General features: G+C 27.8%; 2 protein-coding genes across 2 annotated transcripts; one reads left to right on the top strand and one right to left on the bottom strand.

Annotated features, from left to right (window-relative positions):
* Window positions 1–1,509: 1,509 nt before the first annotated feature.
* LOC135928592 (presenilin-2-like) lies at window positions 1,510–5,521 on the top strand. The gene is made up of 5 exons (XM_065465047.1): window positions 1,510–1,524; window positions 1,998–2,171; window positions 2,913–3,081; window positions 4,423–4,745; window positions 4,910–5,521. The coding sequence occupies exons 1-5, from the start codon at window positions 1,510–1,512 to the stop codon at window positions 5,519–5,521; spliced, it is 1,293 nt and encodes a 430-aa protein (XP_065321119.1).
* A 372-nt stretch (window positions 5,522–5,893) lies between these two features.
* LOC135928071 (anaphase-promoting complex subunit 2-like) lies at window positions 5,894–18,446 on the bottom strand. Its single transcript, XM_065464403.1, has 11 exons — window positions 18,394–18,446; window positions 18,055–18,166; window positions 16,977–17,140; window positions 16,333–16,614; window positions 12,426–12,701; window positions 11,985–12,097; window positions 11,030–11,236; window positions 10,725–10,946; window positions 7,236–7,400; window positions 6,884–7,111; window positions 5,894–6,530 (listed from the first exon to the last, which is right to left on the bottom strand). The coding sequence occupies exons 1-11, from the start codon at window positions 18,431–18,433 to the stop codon at window positions 6,300–6,302; spliced, it is 2,040 nt and encodes a 679-aa protein (XP_065320475.1). The 5' UTR covers window positions 18,434–18,446; the 3' UTR covers window positions 5,894–6,299.
* Between the last annotated feature and the right edge of the window lie 3,977 nt (window positions 18,447–22,423).

The following is a 22,423-nucleotide window of genomic DNA, read 5'->3' as shown; positions in this document are numbered from 1 at the left end:
AATAGCATCCTGCAAAGGCCATTTTTTACTTACCGAGTCCAACTGAAATTATGTTTATGTAATAAAAAATGAAAAATAATTTTTTCCTATTCTTAGTTCATTTAAATTGTGAGTAGATCTGTAAAATGTAGACAATTATTTTGAGGAACTGGAACTCGATTTATTTTTAAAAGGTGCACCATGTTATCAGTTTCAAGTTTGAAAGAAAGTGTGTGATTATTTTTAATAAATAAGTGCTAATTTTTTGAATTAAAGTTCAAACTAAATCTTGTTTGACCTTCTTTCCTGCGGAACTTCACTTTTTGTGATTAGTAATATTGTTTTAAATTTTTATAAGCATATCAATTTAATTTAAGCAAAAAAAAAATCATTTTAGAATTTATTAAAATTTTTGTATTGTTACATACAAATTTAACTTTTACCGAATGATATATATATTAATAAATTTTGATAAAGATTATTATTTTTTATTACTTAAAAAATATCTTTAATTCTTCTTTTCTAAAATTCCTACAAAATATCAGACACCTTTGTCATGAATCTTTGATCTGCATTTAATTTATATACAAATTTTAAAAATATAAATTAAAAAATTAACATATTTTATGGTCAAAAAAATCTAAGATGAATACGATTAAGACAAAATCAGATCTTTTAAAATTTAAAAAATTGCGCGTTATAGATCAATATTAAAAATATGCTAAAAAAATGCTTGTCTACGAAGCTTAATCCAGAATTTTCTAAACACTTATCATATATTCAATAATTATTTTTTTTATATTAAATCTGCTTTTATTTAATGCGTCTAAGTCCTGTAATTAACATTATCTTTTGGAGAAAAAAAAATTAATGTGTCTATAAGATTTGAGTAAAGGTAACTAGTTACATTTCAAATAAAGTGACTATGCTATGTAACTAGTTAAGTTTTTGGCTAAGATACTTTCTATTTGAAATTAGTTAATTTGTTATTAAAAAAAATTTTTTGAAAAGTGAAAAGATGAATTAGTTATATTTTCAAAAATGATACTGGAATTGGAATTAAAGTTTCCTAAAAAATAAATAAAGCCTGAAAAATATTTTGAATACTAATAATTTAGAATATTTATGAATAATTTCGAATATTTTTCAAATAATTCGATTGAATTTATGAAAAAACTACTATTTTATAAATAATATTTCATTAATCGTATTCGATTTGAAGTATCAAAACGAATAATTTTGTATTCGTAAATTACTAATCGAAAATTTGTTTTACGTATAATATACCAAGAATTTGCAAATTAACAAAATGACTTTTAGTTTCATAAAATATCAATTTATATTACGTCATGGTGTATTAGAAAAAAAATCAAAATTTTGTAAAAGCTGGGCCTTTTCCACATATTTAAAGCCCTATCATCCACTTTTAAAAAATCTAAATCAAAATGTCGTCGCAAGAATAAGTGATTACAATATTTGTCCAAAATTATTAGTAGAGTATCCATTTTAAGCTGATTTTCTTATTTGAAAATGGCACATTACGAAGTAAAATCCTATATTTTTTAATATTTTCTTTTGCCGGTTCATCGAAAGTTGTTTGTTTTCTTTAGAACGCATTAGGAGGGGTAGGGGGTTCGATTCTACAAACAAATTTATAATTGGGTGTGGGTACTCTTTTTAGAAGAAAAAACAAAATATTATTTAAATAAAATTCTAGAATTTACGAGAGAATTTATTTATAAAAATAATAATTAATATTAATTAATTATAAACAAAAATGGGAAAAAATAATACTTTCTGAATGTCGGAAAAAAAGGAAAAGGCAAGGATGGACTATGGCTGTGCGGAAATTATTAAATTATATATTCCTGTCCTGATATGTATGTTATTGGTGATCATCAACCTTAAAATAGTAAACACATTTCTGACTTATTTTAAATAATAGATTTGGCAAAAAAATGAAACATTTTGACTTCAATAACCAAAAAGAAAATGGTTTCTTTTGTATAAAAATTTAGATAGATTGGTTCAGAGTTAAAGATGTTTACATATTATACACACCGTTCCACGAGGATACAAAAGTAACTACAACCTTGATATGGCACTCCATAGCAAATACCACTATATTTCTATCGGTAATTATCATCATGACATTCCTAATAGTATTTCTTTATAAAATGGGATGTCTGAAAGTAAACTCATGAATAATACATTGATTTTTATAATTTAATATATCATGTTGCATAATAAAACCTATATAGGTAAGGGTAGGAATGGTGGGACCACATGGGCGCTTTTGAAGCGTGTTTTTTTAAGAGAAGTTCAAACTAAAAAAAAGAATAAATTTATCCATTTTAAAATTATTAGACATATAGACATGTGGTAAGGCTAAAATGCGTTTTATTAATGTATGTATTTTTTAATTTGGATATAATCTGCTATTTAAATTGCGAATTAAAAGAAGTTTTTAAAAAAGTAGCGTTGTTCAAAATTGACGCTACATTTATGGTAAACGCGATCGCTCAAGCGATGCGAAATTAACAGCCGATTCATCAGTGTTGAAAAATACGTGACCAGCTGTTGCGACATCAGCATTTCGCACAGTATTTATAAATTGTTCCAATTATTGGCTTGATTATATAAAATACCAAGCGTATAATTTCGCATCGCGCTATAAATGAAGCCTGAGGTGATATTGAAAATTTAAAATAATTATTGAATCGCGAAACTCTTTCTTAATAAGACATTTGAGTCAAATATAGACATACGCCAATTTGAGTGTAATTTCGAAATTTATTATTTGCGATTCAAACACTATCAATATCAACTCACATATTTGAAGAGTCACTATAAGGTTTTCAAATTACATTAAAAAAATATATTTTATATTTTGTTATTAATCCATCTTTTTAAAACAAAAATGTACATAAAAGGCCATTAAGTGTCTGTTAATGACGTCGACAGTGATGCTACTTTTTTTCATGGTTTACTTTTATATCGGTGAACTATTTAGGGCTTTGAATATACCAATCGACTATATTACCGCAGTCGTAGTGGTATGGAACAATGCGATAACGGGAATATTGGCAATTTTGTGGAAAGGTTTTGTTTAACCCTATATATGTGTCATCTTGGGATACAGAGTCCTTCAATTTTAAAAAAATTTACTGAAAGTAAATTTCAGTAAATTTCAAATCAACCGGAAATGGATTCTTAAATATATAGAGCAACCACACTGTGGATTTCAGATAATGTTGCCTATAACTTTTGAATTATTTTAAATTTACATCAATTTTTATATATATTTTCGTATAAAATTAAATAATACTCAAAGATTCATGACAAAAATTTTCGGAAATTTAGTGTAGGTATTCTACACGTGCTGGGATGCATTTCTGGTCAAAGAAATCTTTGAAATTTATAAATATTCAGTAAAATGATATAGGAGTTTCCGTCCTCATGGTTTCCATATCCCAATACGAATATAATATCAAATTTTTGTTGTTTGATATTCAAGACCGTGCTTTGCCTGATTCGCTGAAATTTTCCAGGGTTGTCAAATTTTAAAAAAATTAACATATTTTTTTCAAATAATCGTTATAATATTAATTAAATAAATTTAATAATTCATATTAAAATAAAGGTATTTAAATTTTAATTGTAAGAAAATCCATCCCATATTTTTTAGTATTCATAAAAACTTTGATTTGAAAAGTATCATAACAAATTCTTTATTAATTCCTATAATTTATTCCATTCAAAATAATTCTTACAACTATCAATTTATATTCTTCTAATTCTATTCTCTATATTAATGAATGATTTAATGGCTTCTTTATAAAAACATGTTGATAGTAAAGCGACTGAATTGAGTTCGAGAATCGCTAAGTAAAAATAAAACACTCGGTAAAGAATGTGAACGACTCATAGATAAGGAAAATAAGCTTTAGCAGCGGTACAGCATTAAGTATTAAAAAAAATTAATTTCGAATTTTAAGACTTAATGATAGAAGAAATGATTTTTTTTGGCACTATCGAAATTATATTAATTGATATGCTCTTAACAAGAGAAAACTTTAACTGTCAATGTAAAATACTATAATTTAAAATATCGTAAAATAATTTGGTTGGAATATATACCTTGGGCCATTTAAATTTATAGTGTATTTTAATCTAATTACGAATATTTTTAAAAATAATAATATAAGTCACAAATCATTAAAGATTTTAATAGAAGTTTTTGTCTTCTACATTTTCTTAGTTTAAATAATGTATCAATACAATCCTAGGAAATCTGAATTCTAAATAGGGCCATTTTGCTCCGAGTCGTCAAAAGCACGGTACTGTTGATATTTAATATTAATAAACAAAAATTGTAAATATACGGGTAACCCAAAAATTTATTACGCATTAATGCCTGTGCATTCATTTATGCTTCTTCAGGTCCTCTTGTGCTACAACAAGCTTACTTGATATTCGATTGCAGTCTGATGGCTTTGGCTTTCATAAAGTTCCTCCCGGAATGGACAACTTGGGTGGTACTCTTAATGATATCCGTTTGGGATTTAGTTGCCGTACTATGCCCCGGGGGCCCTTTAAGAATTCTGGTGGAAACAGCTCACGCCAGGGGAGAAGACTTAACTAAACTCCCTGCAATGGTTTACAGCTCTATGTTGTATCCTCTTATGTCTACCTCTAGCATTATTTGCGATCTAGCACAACATTACGGCACGATGACAATTGATAAGGGCCAAATAAATAATCAGGTTTGAGATGAGTATTTTTTTGTCACTAGAAATCGTTAAACGTTAATATGAATAACTTTGCTATTATAGGTCTGAGCCTTTGGTTATCAAATACAAGCGAATTAAACTTTTTAAATAAAATCATTATTTCAGTAAAATATTTTTATAAAAATTTCACGTTATAGAATGCAAAAGAACCAGCAGATTCAAAAAAGTCTGGCGAGATTCCAGCTCAAGATAAAACGGCATCAGATTCCAATAACTCCTTACCTCCAGAAGAAAAAAGTAAATCGAGCTCATCTACGGTAAATAACAAATACGATAGTGTTCCGGATGATATCAACAATAGTGACTCGGATGAGAATAATAGCCCATTAAACAACTCCAAAAATCGCGACGGCGAAATCATTAAAAAAATAGCAGTTAAAAAAAGTGCGTCCGATTATTCTTCAAACAAAAGATCAGTTCCGGCGAATAATGATCAGGGGGAGAATCCCATCTTAAACGAGTCGCCCACAGGAGGGGTAAAAGGAGCCAAACTGGGTTTAGGGGATTTCGTTTTTTACAGCGTTTTGATAGGCAAAGCAGCCGTAACAGATGATTGGACCGTCATTATCGCTTGTATATTGGCCATTTTGATCGGTCTTGGTTTAACTTTGGTGTTGCTAGTTATGTTCAAACAGGCCTTACCAGCGCTTCCTATATCGATCATCCTTGGTTTGATGATGTATTTTGGGTTCTATTATATAACTAGCCCCTTTTTGGACAAATTAAGCGAAAATAACTTTTTTTTATGATTACTACTTTATAACCATGATGCCTCTAATAATACTTAATTTTAATATCAAAATTAATTTTAATAAAATGTTTCGCATATTTTTATAAATGGTATATATACTAAAGATAAAATTGTGATTTTTTTTTAAAATATATTTTCTACTATGTCTTAATTATTAAATTTGTTTGTGGATATGATATAATAAATAAAAACATGACAAAAATAATTTTATCTAAATCATAAACAATAAAAAGATTGCAAGACAAAATAATTCAAAAGATAAATAAGTTCCACATTAGAATCATGTATGAAAGTAGGTTTTATATACATATATATTCTATATTTTGCTTTTCCGATTGCAAGAGACAACTAATAGTTTTTATCCTTATTATTTAATAGATAGGTATTAGAGCTAGTAACACAAACGTAAAAATAACTTTAAGGCGCTGACGATAACTGAATAGCGTCCATAATAAAGTGTTGGGAAATCATTTTTTTGACGACTTTTTATTTTAAAAATATTTCTTCTAGTGCCCCCTCCCCTCAATCCACTCAGATTATGGCCTAGCTAACTACTGCACTTTATTAGATATAAAATAGCATAAAAAAAGCAAAATGTACTCTCAATATGTAAGTAAAATAATTCAAAATTCCTCATATACATACAAAAGTAATGGTAAATAGTTCCACTAAACCTTTATTTATTCAAATATTCCCCCCCCCCCTAAATTTCATTCTCTTCGCGATAATCTTATTTAGCCAATAGTTAAGTAAATAACAAAAACAAAATTGATAAGTCATTTCGTCAATCTATACAAAGTTCCCTCAGCTACGTATTCCAGTAGTCCGTCTTTAACCTTGATTTCGAGGAATTTTTGCAAATCGGATATTAGGAATTCGCTGCCCGCCTTTTGCGATTTAGCTAAGACCGGGAGCTGTTTCATGAAAATCTTGAGAATGGAAAACATGCGTTCTAGAGTTAGGCTTTCCATGTTTGTTAGAATATTTTTAATGTACAACCAAATTATCTGTAAAATATTTTTAAAATAAAAAATTAATATTTTATCCCAAAATATCAAAAAATCAAATTCACAAAATTTTGAAACTTTTAATGGAAATAAATAAGCTAATTTAAATATAAAAATAAAAAAGATGTCCAAAATGTTTAATATACGATGTTATTAAAATTTCAATATTTACGAAACATTTTTTAAATGGTTTTGGCCAATCTGAACTTTATATATGTTATTTAAAAAGTGTTTTAGAATTAGTTTTCCGTATATTTTAGAATTATAAATAGAAGATGTACCTCCGTTTTTTAACCAAACACTGGCGTGGCCGAAGAGGGTACAAATAGTACTTTTTAAAAAGAAAAAAAAACCTGATTTCGAGTGTTGTTTATGGTATCCGATGGTATTTCTTCATCTTGGTTTCCCGCTTTATCTTCCCCTTCAATGGAGTTATAATTCTCGTCGCTGCTATTCATATTTATAATGTTCCTGGAGGAACAAGTGGAAAGAAGAGCGGAATGACTAGCATCCCTAAAATCAGTTGATTTTTCGGAGAAATGTTCATCGTCCGCTGAAAGGTAACAATCCTTTTCCGTTTCCTGGATTTATAAATTATATATAAAATATAACTTTATTTTCTTAATTTTCCTTCTTTTATTTATTCATTCATTTCTTACTTTTATTTCTTATTTTATATTAAAAAAAAATACCAAATTACTCAACTATAATCAAGCCTTGATTGATCCAAAAATTGATTTTCCTTTTAACAAGCGAATGAGGCACACCAAGTGACGACGCGATTTTTTGACCGGTCAAAACGTTTTTGCGTTTTATCATGTGATTCTCGTTATTTTCTTGTTCGTTATTGTATGAATAGCTTGTGGAAGGCTGTTTAAAAAAAACATCTTTTATTCTTTATCCCGTCTCTCGTATTTAAATCAAAATCATGAAATTTTTTAGATATTTTTTTGATTGAGAGTAAGGATAAAATTATAATTTTTTTCCTATATCATATCAATAATTTGATACCGAATAAGTTAAAATAATAATTATGAAAAGATAATAACATCAAGTGTGGCGGGTGATTTAACGCTAGGACGATAACGGGAGGATTAAGTCCTTATAAACTAAGCCTAGACCACGGTCAGTTTATAAAAAAATAACGTTAAAGTCACCCTTCATTTAATCCCATATTCTACCTAAAGTTGCTCAGATGCTAAAAATTTTATAACGTTCGGGGAAAGTTTTAAACCCCGGAAAACAATTATCCAGTAAGGTAGAAATCTTTTTACTGTTCATTCCTTAGCTTTATTGGGAGTAGGGGGGGGGGGGGGCTGTTGCTAGATCTCTAATGAATTTTATTGATTTAAATGTATCCAGTAATCTTAATTGTTAGCTAGAAATTATAAAAATAAAGCCATATCCAAATGTATTAACATCAATGAAAGAAGAAATTATTTCTATAACAGTGAAATAACTTTAAATTTATGTAATTCTTTAAAGACTTATCCTTTATGGTCTAGTATTATGCAAACACATTATAATTATGGACAAGCTACACATAAAATGTTGAAAGTTATTTTAATAATTTGAAAAATAGAACATTTAAGTTCGTATTACTTATGGATGTTGTAATTTTTTTGCAAGCATTTTGAAGAGATAAGAGGGTTGCGTACTATCGCTGAAGCATCCCGAATCTTTAATATAGGAATAATACACTGTAGAAAGTATACCACAAGAAACAGAATTTACAAATTTCTAAATTTAGCAAAAAAAATTTAATTGAGAAAGAAATGTCAGGTGATAAAGATTAATTAATTGAAAATTAGAAAGTTTAGAGATAAACCATCCATAAAAAAGAAACGACTTCATATTATGGAGATACCCTAAAAAATTACATTTATAAAGGTACCAAAATTAAATTAAGCTTGTTGAAAAACGGAAATATTACCACATTGAATAGACCCTTAAAACTTGGATCTAGTATATATATTATAATGATTAATACATGTCCTTTTGATAGTTTATCACAAACAGTAACAGTAGCTTACTGCGATAGCAAATTATATGAAATGTTTTTGATAATTTAGAAAGTAATATATTTAAAGAGTTTATAGAATATTTTGCTTAGCATGGTGCTAATAATAATATGTTATGAATGTATTAATTACGAATGTGTTTATTATCGCTAATATGTTTTAATCGATCAATTTACTTTTTTTGTTATTTTTCTTGTTATTAATTTTCCTTATTATTCAAATGTTTTCAATTACAATAATACTATATATATCATTACAAACTGATGAGAAAACATATAATTTTTTTTTACTTGTAATGTTCCAAATTTTATAGGGAAAAAATAAACGTTACTTTTGACTTTTACTGTCCAAAGATTGTTTTCATTAGTTCTTTTAAAGTGATTTCAGTTGTGATATTATTGGAAATTTGCTGTGTGCATCTATTACTATTAACCAAAATTTTTGAAAAAAAGGTCCCGTATAGTATATATGTATCCATTCGAAGGGTTTCGAAGTTGTAACCCATGGGAGTTAGATAAGTGATTTATTATTATAAATGTTTGATAAAATCAAAATTAGTAATGATTTGTATAGATTGTCTTTCTAAAACAATATATTATATTATAGAAAGATGTTTTAAAGATACATATAGTGTAACCGATATTTTTAAATGTATTAATACAATTGTTCTAGATCGGAGAATTTCTTAGAAATCATATGTTGTTTACCATAAATTCTAGAAATAATAAATAATATAGGTTTTGAAAGTTTGGATATTTTAATACAAGATACATTATCTCTTTTAACATTCTGTAAATCGGGTAAAATGATGGACCTCTTATCCTTAGTCCATAAATACCTATTTCAAGAACAAATTAGACAGGCGTAGCAGATGGGAATATATTTTATATTTAGAAGCACATTGTCCTGATGTATTATTAATGAAGGCATCAAACCAAATTTGAAAATTTTTAACATTATCACAATGTTACACATTGGATATATAATTTAAGTTAAAAAATAATTATGTAACTTATTAGAAGTCTATATTCTTACATATCATTGATTTGAGAGTTTATTATATATAACGCATATTGAATCTAACCGAAATTTCAGAATTTGATCCTTACTTTCTTCAAATCATTTCGCCAACTTGAAGCTTTTAAAATGGTCATAACTCAATAATAGTTAGTGAGAAGGATATTTGGTTTAGAGAATATTAAATCTCAAATTAAATACTAAATAATGGTAAAGTTTCAGGACATATTTTCTTATTTTCGGTTTTGACAAAGTGCCAACACTTTCATATTTTGCTTATAACTCACTAACGGTTAATCTCGCTGCTGTCAGGTTTGAAGATCAATTCGGATCCATTAACAGGCCACACAATAGTATAAGTTTTGGTAATTGATCCTTAAATCGTTTCGCCAACTTCAAAATTTCACACTTTTCTTATATAGCTTAAAACTTACTAACCTTTGATTTCGCTGGTGTCTGGTTTGAGGATCAATTAAGAGTCTAAATATTGGAATAAATTTTAGAATTTGATCCTCAAGTAGTTTCGTCAACTTCATGGACCTAGGAAAACAACATACCAAATTATTAGTTTTAAAAGCATTTTAAAAGCCTCAGCCAGGCCCAGCCCGTAAAAAACTTGATACAATTTATCCTGTCCGAAAGCGCGGCAGTCTTAAAATCAGCCAGAATTCAAAACCTAAAAAGACGTTATATAAAAGGGTCTTATATCTCTAAGATGTGCACATAATTGGAAAAAGTTTTACATACTTTAGCATTATATGCTATGCCACAGACAAATAATCGGGAAAAAGATTATTTTAAAATTTAAGTTCGGACATACCCCTAATAATAGTATACTTTATACCAATTATTAATATTAAAAAAAAATTGGTAAGAAATATAAAAAATGGCCACATTTTATAATGAATGCCAAAAATTAATTTCAGTGAGTAAAATAATCATCTTCAGCATATGTTATCATTTCTCAAAAATAAATACCCCATAACGCCTTAAAAATTTAAGCACAAATAACAGAATAGTTTTTATCAACCGTATGAAGAGGCAACTCTTATTAGGTCGAAATAGAGTTGGTATCTATCAAAATCTTACCTCATATGGACCTCCTTACTCCTTCACATTAGTAAAAAATGGTGTTAATAAGTATAATTAACAAAACCTTCTGTTCAACGTCGACATCCATCCCGGACCCCATAACAGATCCCGAATAATATTTCGATTCTTCTTCGCATTTATCTTCCTCGTGGAACAAGCATACGATGCAAGCAAGTAATGGAGTCACATTGTAACGAGTAGTTTTGAACCTTCCGTCCCTGCGTCTCATAGTTATATCCAGGCTTACCTTGCCAAAGTGCTTCTTGTATTCTAGTATTCTGTGCTCCTTTAAAAATTAATAAGTAAAAAAAAAATTAATCTTTCAATCTTTATATGTATTTCGCGTATTGATTCATTATTTTCTTTAACTTTATGCTTGGCATATGTTCGTCCATAGAGTTCCAAAGCGTTCATTATTTCCTTAGGCAAGATCAAATCCTTTAACTGACTTTCGGGCCTATTTCTATCACCGAGGGTAGAAGATTCCTGCATCATGGGAATGTTGTGAGGCCAAAATTCTTTCGAGAATATCAAAATATTTAGTTGGGCACCTTTCGAGAATATGCCAGTGTTTCCCTTTTAACAAATATTTTCGCAAAAAAATAAAATATTAATATTTAAAAAAAACATGATAAATATTATAGTTTTTATGGATGATAAATATTTTTTTAAAAAAATTAGACATATTTTTTAAAAAAAGTGAATAATTATGCAATAATCTCATGAAACTATAACAAAAGGCCTTCATGGTGTATAAAGAAAATAATAGACTCTAATGTATGGGAAAAAATTTCTCGAGTGGCGATGATAGATATTGCCTTGAGAAACTTAAACTGACTAATCGGAAACGGAAGTTAGAAGATCGATGAGTATATTTTGGCGTCAAGAGAAAGTACAACATACTTAGTCAGTATTCATTTTATAATTGAATAATTCTATATAACGATGCAAAATCGCTCCATTTGAGACGATTTTTTATAACGGTTAACTCAATATTTTAGTCAGATAAAAATTGCCCAAGCTCCAGGATTTTGCTAATAGATGTAAAAACCTTTGTGCCATCTATAAGTAAAATCTTGAGTCTTGTGTAATATTTTCTGGACAAAATGAGTCAGCCGTTTTTTAAATCGGCTCAAGTGGGGCGATTTTGCATCACTAATTCTATACTTTAGCGATTAGGAGGGCATCAACGTCATTGGGGCTAAGAGAGTCAAGAGGGCCCCGTTTTTTAAACTCGATTTAAAGTGAATTACAAAATGCAAGTCTGAAAAGATACCATAAAATTAAGAAAATAATGTGTCATTTTAAAAAAAAACACACACACATTTTGAATCATTTCTTGTAAGAATTCGTTGTCCCCATGGATGATCTTGTTTAAGATGCTAGTTTCGGAGGCATCCTTTATTATGACCTGACAATTATCCATATGCGCTTCACCTTTGTTTTAATTATATGTTTATAAAAAAAATTAAATTGGTAAAGGTTTAGAAAACTTTGTCAATAATTGGGTAACAAACGTCATTCAAAGAACTGTTTTTTTTCTAAATAGTTAAATAGGAAAAATTAAATGAATATCACTCATAAGAATCTAATACATATTTTTTCTTTTAGAAAAAAAAAATTATATTCAATCCTAGTTTAGAATATTCCTAAGTCTCATTTATCCATTTCCTCTTATTCTTAGTTAAATGATCTCTTATGAAAGTTATGAGCACTTAGGTATGCAAAATGGTAGATCTTTCCAAAAAGATGTATCAAAAATTACCGAATCTTTCTTTCAACGAACTCAAATATCTCGTTTCCCGATTGGCGAATTCTTTCAAAATTTCGAAGTTTTTACCGCTCCTGTAAAAGACTGTAATGACTCTACGGGCCAACTGATCTATGTATTCGCGGGCAAATTCGGTCAAATGGCCGTAAACATGAAGCAGGGCCTCGCTCGCTCCCATTATGCATTTCGGGATTTCATCAGGATCAATATTCTTATCGGCATTTTGGGAAGAAATTCGATTAAACCGTTCTATAAAGTCCATTTCACCGACTTTAAAAAAAAACTTTAGTCGTATGGTTTAGAATATTTTTCTTTACATATTAAACCTCATTAAATATGTTTTTAAACGGTATAAACATTATATTCTTTATTACTCCGGATTCGATAGGTTGCTCATAAATCGGTCTTTGTTTGGTCTTTGGCTTCAAAATGCTCGAATAAACATTTTAAATTTATGAACCCGAATTCGGGACCCTGTATTTTATGTTAGAATTAAGATTTTATATTAAGCCTAGCCCATGCCCATAGACTTGTTAAACTTTAGTAAATGATCTAATAATATTTATTTTATTTTTTGTATCCAAAATTTAATCTTTTTTAAAAAAAGAAATTATTAATAAGGTCTTTATCACCTCTTCGCTCTCGAAATCTTGGACAATTACTTTAATATTGTCTTAGGGTATTTTATGTTTAACTGGTTCCCATAATTTTATAATTTTATAAAAATAATAAATTTGTATGTTCATTTATAGTTATTATCAAATATGATATACATAATTTAACAAATGACATTTTTATATAAAAAAAATTGAATGAATGCATGCCCGCACTTTTCCTCATAGGTATTAAATAGTAAAATCGTTTGTAAAATAATAATTTTTATAACTAAAATGTTTTATTTATAGGGTGTGTCCACAAAATTTTATTTATTTTTTGACTTTGGACGCACCCTTAAACTTTTTATTTGAAGTCTTATGGTTCAGATAACATATGTTAATCCCATTTACCGATTAAAAAAAATAATATTAGGGAGGGTGCCAAATGTTCGGTTAATCACTCAGGCTTAAACAAAACGTCAATGTTCGTATGTCAAAGTGAAGAATTCAAAATTGAAGTATTTAATAGCGATAATATAAGCCTAAATTATATTTAAGAATGTTGAGATTCCATTCAATTTACTAACAATATCTAAAAGGCATATATTTCGAACCGAATATATTACTTTATTTTTAAATGGCAACTTGATTATCAGATTTAGGTGCTATTTCATATGTATAAATCATAATGTATCTTTTTTTCTACAATTATACAATAGTGAAAAATCAAAAGTAGGAAGAAATATATATAAAGTTTTTACATCCATTCGGATTTTCTAATTCCTTTACATTTCCAAGTATAGACGACACTCTTTACTTGCCCAAATGTCATATCTTAACATTAGTTTCACTGTTAAATGCTACTGGCCGTAGTTATACATTGTCGTCACAAGAAAGTAAATGCGCTACCGAAAAATTAGAATCCTTTGAAAATGAGTTTAAATTTAAATTATATCAATTTTTTTAATATTTAGGGCGCCATATATGAAATGCACAAGATTCTGTTTAATATATTCAAGAACTCGAAACTTAATTGAACATATTTTTTTAATATTTATTTAAATGTTATAGGGCAAAATTTTTTATAATAAATTATAAATAAAGTAATAAATTGAATTTCTTTTATCGATAGACAATTTCTATAATTGAATGAAAGCCCCATTTATTGTTATTTTCACTTACAAGATGAATAATCCTTTAAATTATATCAAATAGTTCAAGAAAAACCATTAAAAACTGATTAATATATAATTTTATACAAAGACGCCCCCTTCCGGGAAAATATTTATACACTTTTCTAAACATTTTTATCGATTTTGAGAATGAAGATGGCCGCGTCCCAGATTAATTTTTTTTTATAAATATAAAGGAAGAGTTTAATAATGTCTACTAAATTTTTTAAAAAAATTGAAGGTCGTATTATTTCCGAAAAATCGTTTTTAGTCCTTATATATTAAATAAAATGACCGGAAATTGGAAAAAAAAATAAAAAATTTTTTTTATCTAAAATTAGAATCTTTGTACGTAATTTTGATATTAAATTTGTTATTTACAATTATGTAGTTTTTAAGATATGCTTAATTGAATGAAGGCAGATAATGGTAAAAATACGTCATTTTTGCCACTTTGAACCCTAATATCTTCAAAAATATAAATGTTAGGAGGCTAAAATTTTGGCTATTTCTTAGTTACATTGACCTTTCTTTGCTTACCAAATTTTAAAAAAATCGAAGGGGGTCGGCCGAATCGTGGTTGATTTGTCATGGAATGACCCACCTAAAATGGACAATATTATATATAAATCTCGGTATTACAATGAATAATTGATTTTGAAAATGATATATGGCGTCATGAAATGAGCTTCGATCAGGATTGACTATTTAAACCGACCAAATATAATTGGATCAAATGACCTATATTGTCAGGTCAATGGTCAAAATTCAATTATTCGTTTTAATAACGATATTTTAATATTAATAAGTACCAAATACGCTACATAAATGAATGTAAAATATAATTGAATTCTATAATATTTTGATGGATTTCGTTTGAAATGGCAGTTTGTTTAATGATCCAATTGAGGTTTAATTTTTTAATTTATATCATAAGTTATAACAAATTTTCCCGTAATTAATATATTTAACCGATTTCGGGTGTTTATAAAGGCCCCATATAGACTAATTTCATGTTTTTTAAAAAAAAATTCCTCTTGCAAAGGGCGTAAATTCCTAACCACCAGTTTGATGCCGACAGCTGATTAATGTTTATAGACTATATGGCATTCTACACATTACGCATTATTTTAATGTTTTTACAACTAAAGAACATTACATCAACTAAATGGCTTGAATATCGCCACCTGCCAGAAATCCTGGTTCTATTGTATCGCAAATTTCATAGCATTATTCTGTAGGTCTTAATTTATCTTTCTTATTGAAGATATTAGTAGCATTATCGGCAGTTGTATTGACATTTTTTTAAACTTATTTCAAACAAGTTTTCAATTTTTTTTCTTTTTATTCCCCAATGGGACATAGCTCGATTGAATATGCTGTTCTTAATTATTTCTTTACGTGGGTCAACATAAAAATTTCTTCCTTATTCATAACAAAGACATAGTAAGGGTGGAAGTATATTTTAAAAAATTTAAATTTCTTACCCAAGATTTATTTTCTAAGATGTTATCATTTTATTTATCTTGTGCATATCATAAAGAGTTTATTCAAATATGAATGCTTTAGAGCTCCTTAGCAAATTTGAAACTGCTGCAACACTTTATAAAGGGAGCAAGCCAGTGAGTTGATTTCTATAGTGAAATACAAAGCTTTAATTAATAGAGGTCTCGCCATATGTTTTGAAAAGGGTGTTATAAATGTGATGTATTCTTTTACATCTTTATTAGTATTTTTACTAATATGAAATGAATTTGCTTGCGAAGGAAATCTTAGCTTTTATTAATGTTAATTCATCCTATCAAAGTGTGTGACAATAATTATGTGATACATTTAATCACAAAAATAATTTTTGCCAAAAACTTAAAGATTTTAATCAAAAAAATATTATATACCTCAAGATTACACAATAGCCGAAAGGTTTGGCCCACTATTTTTTTGGCTAAAATCTTGATATCACCGTTTTTAAACCGAATAAATGGAAGGTTTTGATAATACTATACAGAAAATCAACATTTTAGAGTATAAAACAGATGCGATGCGCAAATGCTTTAATGTCATAGTACGTATCTTCAAGGGCATCTCGATAAAAAGCTTCCTTTTTTTTAAAAAGTAAAATAAAATTTTGTAAACTTTGGACGAGGTCAAAGTGTTTGGGCACCGCGTATTTGGGGAGGGGTCTAAGGAGGGACTCATTTTGATCGTCCAATCCTTCATCTTCTTCTTCTTTTCCTACAAGAGCGTTCTCCTTGAGTCGTAGTAAAGGAGGTCTTCTAATACCGCTCGGATCTTCCAAACCAAAATTAGTCATATTTCTACCTAGAAGATTGCAATTATCAGATATATCTTCCCTGGAGTGGGAGGAACCGTCATCGAGTTGATCGGCAGGAGAATGTATTAGTTTATCATTTGATTCTTTTTTTTAATAAAGGAATTAATTGATTGATAACATAATTCTTGTTTTTTTTATACAAATGCTTAGCCCTCATTCATAGTTAGAGCGAATTATACAAAATATGCGGTATTTTTTGTATTCTCCGCCGTGAATTCGCTCTGACTGTCTATGCAGGGTAACTCTTCATTCACAGTAGCATGGATTCACGGTGAATTACACAAAAAATGCTGTATTTTTGTTACTTAGCCGCGAATTCGCGCTGTGAATGAAAGGTTACTCAGTCTAAATTTTATATTTACTTTAAGGCTCCATCTTCCCTTTTATCATATTTATATAAATATATTCCTCCAAAAAAAATATACAGTGTTACATTTTATTTTACCTTCATTCGATTCGGATTCATTGTTTACGGGTAATTCTAATTCTTCCCTTTCAGTTTCTATTTCAACATTTTCTTGGTCTTCGACGTTATCATCAAAATCGAGATCTTCGTCCTCTACAGAGGCGAGAGACGCTACTATACACTTTATGGTGTCAGATCGGTGTCTTTATATAATAAGTATTTTGTTTAGATGAGAAGGAAGGATAATAAATATTAGAAAATTTTTTAGTGTAAAGAAAAAAAATATATTAATAATAATTTACAAATTTAAATAAATAAAAAATCTTGCTTTATTTAACAAGAGTTTCTTCAAATACAATAAATATTTAGGATTATACAATGAGTTAAACATATGGCCGACACTAAAAATTTTAAACAATGCTCAGAATTTTATTCTACTAAAGGTGACCCATTTTTTTCAACAACGGTAAAACCTGTCAATTTGGGCTATGCTGGGACCAAAATTTTTGTACAACTTAGAATGTTGTCCAATTTATCAAGTTTTTATTTTCTGATAATAGTTTATAGGAATTTAGTTGGGACTTAAAATTTTGACAAAATTAGGAAGTTGCACAAATTATAGAATTTTAAATTAGACAACTTTTACTGTATATAAACCAGGATCATGGAATGGAACGTTCCGTGAATGAAACTTTATATATTATTTATAATTTTTTCAACCAGTTTTTTGATTAATTTTAGACTTGTTAAATTGAGATCACGCAAGACCTGGACTTTGAGGGACTATAACTCCATGTACAAAATTTTTTTTCATGAATGAAATTCAAAATACTGGTAGATTTCACATGGAATAGCCAAAATACCTTTTCTTAGTTACATTATTATATGCTTTATCTATAATTTCTATCTTCTTTGTGTAATGTTTAGTAAATAAAACATTTAAAAAAAGGGAAAATTAAGCCTTTTTATTTTTTGAATGAAGTGTAATTTAACATTATTTTAATGTTAAAATTTTATGATTATAATTTATTTTATTAAATTTGAAAGGGTTAAATGCAGAAATATTATATCAAGGTTCTTTTTTATTACAACTATTTGTAGGTAATAAATTAGTTACAATAAGTAAGTCTGGAATGGTTGAGATATGATTGAAAGCATTGAGGGATCAAGGTATTTTATGGTTTTGATAGTTGATAAATAGGCTGTTAGAATATCATTTGTTTGTACTCCTATATTATTTTTTAAGATAAAATATGACTACATCTAAAACTTAAAAAATTTTTTTATAAGTAATAATATACTAAGATATAAGCAAATCGAATTTGGGTATAGGAGATATATTATATAATCAAAAATAAATAGGATTTTTAATAATATTTCATTTTTATTAATATTTTTGTTATTAATATTTTGATTTTGTTAATAATTATATATTTTTATATTCAACTTTTATTACCTGATTGCAAAAGTTTAGTTTCAATTTGTGATATCATCATTGAACATAAGGAATCAAAATCTAATCCCAATTTGTCTAAAAAGATATTTTTTTTTCCAGAAATGATTGTTTTCAGGTCTTTTAATACTGGCAAAGAATTTGGATATTCTATAATTAATCTAAATATCTTTTTAGAAAATGAATGTTATATTAATAATCTTTCAGATATAAATATACTTGATTAAATCTCATTTTAACATAAATTTGAAAAATGTGCTGCAATAATTTTTGGTCATGATTAAAATAAAATTCTTCCCCATAGGAATTTTCATTCTTTCCAAAGAGATAGACTACATTACTGAGTATGTTATTTTTTATCTAAAATTACGAAATTGACTTAAATTTTTTATAAAATTATTTTTACATTGTCTACATTTTCTAGGAAATTAATTGTAACATTGTTTTGATATCTTTTATGTATAAAATCATCAACACATTTATATAATTTATCAATAAATAAATTTTCATATAAATCCCACAAATTTACATTGAAACTAAATTTATAATAATTACTAAATATGAAAAGGTGTACTTTACATATAACAGATAATTTGTTGTATCTTTTGTACCTCTTTATCAACTTTACATAATTCATCTATATTATTATAAAAATATTGTTTTCATATATAATTCAAACTTTCATGTAAAACTATATCTTTGATAATTGTTGAAAATATATTACCCAGTAAAGGGCTTATTAGATATTCATATTTATTTAAAACTTCTTTTAAATATAATATTTCATAAGTTTTATCATTATTAGAGCTCTCAAAGTAATTTAAAATATTAAAAATGAATTGAGTAAAAGATTCAATCTTTTTGGTTTCTAAGTTTTTTTGTTTCAAAATTTTTATTAAATCGTTTATTTGAATTGTAATTAAGTTTATAAAAAATTTATTTATTTTAATATCTAGGTCTTCACAATTCACATTTAAAAATTCAAACATTTGATGAATGAATTTAAATGTTGTAACATATGTTAACTTTTATTACTGGAGGGTAATGATTAGTATAATGGAAAATGATAGCTATGAGAAGGTTCTCTATTTTTTAAAACTTATATATTAAAAATGGCATAATATATAAATCTATATTAAAATAACATTTTTTTTAAAAATTAAAATGACATTAAAAAAATTAAATAAAATAAACAATTAAGACAGAAATAAGTTTCTAAAAATATGAGGGAGGGGACAAAAAATGGATATCAGTGAGATCCAAAGAAACTAATATAGTTACACATAGCAATTTGATTATAACATTTTAAAAGAGGATCCATCATGATCATTAATTTAAAAAATATTTTATAAATATTCTTAAAAAATGATAGCCTAGTGGGCTTAGGGACCCATTGGTAGAAATTATTGGGATAAAATGAAAATATGAAAAGTCTTAGTACTTTATAATTTTTGACCTTTCAATTGTAATAATTGAGGCAATGTTGGGGCCTTAGGAAAATTGGAAGAGACAAGTGAAATCCCAAATAAGGTGTTTTCTCCTAAACCAAAAAATGCGTGTGAGCACATCTCGTCTTTTCCCGTAAGACACAGACAAGTGAATGGGTTTAAGGTTAGGGTAGTTGGCCAATTGTAATTTATTCGAGATTATAGAGTTAAAAGCTGCGACTGAATCGACTTTTCTTAGACCATATCGGCCCTTAGGATTGGAGTCTTTCTAGTACCCTTTGCATATATGGGGTAGACATAGGTCGCAGCCAAGTCTATATCATATGGTTACCCTCAGTTCCGTGTTGGATAGAAAAGATTGGTAGTGAATATTATGCAATATTGCTTCCAATTTAGTTAAGCAAAGAGTTTTCTTCAGGCTTACTATTATGGGGATAGCATTAAGGGGATCCTAAAAGGGAGATTGACCCCGGTCATTAATCTTAAAATAATTTTAAAACCATTTGATGGGAATCCATTTAAAATACTAATATTTTTTTTATCCATACTTAAAACAAGACCAATATTTATAAATACATTAATTAAGAATGGCCTGGGCCTCAAACACATTAATCTCTGGACTGGACCAGATAGTTTACCGTTGTCCAGGTCAAAAGTTAATGTCAATTTGGACTTCTTATTATCCCCTTTTTAAATATCCTCCTCAGAATTTAAAACTTTGTCCCTAAAAACTAAGAAAAGAATTTTGACCATAACAGAAATTTATAAAATGGGAATAGTCAGGAAATCTTTCAAGATTTCAAGGAGAAGGCAGGTCTATGCAATGCATTAAGAGCCTTTTTAAGATCAACTTTACACAAAACTCAATTACTTGGATCTCCGATATAAATCCGATGAGTGAGCTACAGCCTCTATACAGCCTTTAACCCCAAATTAATTAATAATCGTCATGGTAATATATACAATCCTAATACGGTTCATTATTAACTTGGCAATTAATCTACAGAAACAGTACCCAACTGATATGTGCCTTATACCCTAATATTGCTTTGATAAAGCTATGAGACGCCCTCTCCCCAAAAGAGAATAGGAGCTATCTCAACTGGAAGGATTTCATTAACAATTTTAATACAAAATAAGGTAAAATTATTGATGAAGGGAAAAAAAATTAAGATTATTAAGGGGAAGTAATGTTAAAATAGGGATATAGTCATCAAGCCCCCATCTAAACTCCTATTAAAGGTTTTTATTTTACTGACTTCTTCACTGGTAAAAGGAGGGGAGAAATAAAAGTGGGGATCTGGTGATAGATTTGACCAGGAGCTTTGGAATGTTTTTAGTACAAAGCTGAAAGAATTTCATTATTAGATGGGGTCATATTATTATATTACGTTGCTAAATTAAGGGTCCCTGTAACAACTCCTGGGTTATTCAGAGATAAGTTTGTATTACGTAATATGATATCAGAAGGGAAAGAATTCAAATCTTCATACTTGTGTAAAACCAGAGTATGTTTAGGATCCTATTCTTAATGCACTGAATTAAGGAACAATCTTTACCCGCCTTATTGGACATTTATAGGGAAAAGTAAAGAAGTTCTCATAAGCAAGGGGTAAGTTAAAATTTTGTTTAAAGAGCAAATTATTTCAATTATTGTGAGCCTGAAATAAACCCTTCTTAATAAGGGTAATTTTTTATGATTAAAAATTAGACTACTTAGTTGCAGTAGATAATGGCATAATATGATAAAGTCTACACTGATTAATATGTTAGTCTATCTTAGTTTTTTTAATGGCGACGAAGGTAAAAATAAATAAATAATATTTATAAGAATATTTTAACCTTAAATAATGACGATACCTAAAGTGGTGGGTATTTAGTGTCATCATTGTTATGTCCTATAAATAGATTTTAATAAGCATTTTTTATTTTAAAATTTAATATTTTCAAAATTAGATATTAAAATTTAAAAAAAAAAATTATTTAATATAGATTATATATATAAAAATTTTAATAAAATAAATGAAACTCAGTCCAAACAAATATAAATAAGATGTTATTAATACATTTTAGTTCGAAGATGTCGTAATATATTTAGAATTGCAAATTGCTTAATATAAATTTTTTTTAACATTGTTTACAAAAAAAATAGAATAGGGAAGTTGTTGAAGAGAAATAAAGGTTAATAAAAAAAGGGAATTTAAATAGACGTAATAATTAAATTAACGAGGCTCACTACCAAGTGAATGTATGGAAATATTCTAAATACCAACCTAATTTGCTAAATACCAAGCAAAATTTATTAAAATGTAATACCCTTATTATTTAATATATTATAACGGAATCAAGTGGTCGAGTCCGGCCTCCTATATATCATCCGCCCAAGGATGGAACCAGCAAGTTAGATTAAGAAAAAAAACATGACCATCGCTGGGATTCGAATACGTGACCATGGGATAAGTGTGAGTAAAGCTCTTGCCTACTAGGCCATAGAGGCTTTACAAAAATCACGATTTTTCAAATATATTTTATAAATATATTTGGTAGTGCCTATCCAAATGAAAAATAAACAAAATTGAAATTTG

The sequence above is a fragment of the Gordionus sp. m RMFG-2023 genome, chromosome 4, assembly GCF_954871325.1.
Source record: "Gordionus sp. m RMFG-2023 chromosome 4, tfGorSpeb1-WG-v2, whole genome shotgun sequence".
NCBI lineage: Eukaryota > Metazoa > Nematomorpha > Gordioida > Chordodea > Parachordodidae > Gordionus > Gordionus sp. m RMFG-2023.
Note: the sequence above shows the minus strand (reverse complement) of the source record. Positions and strands in the feature narration are given on the sequence as shown.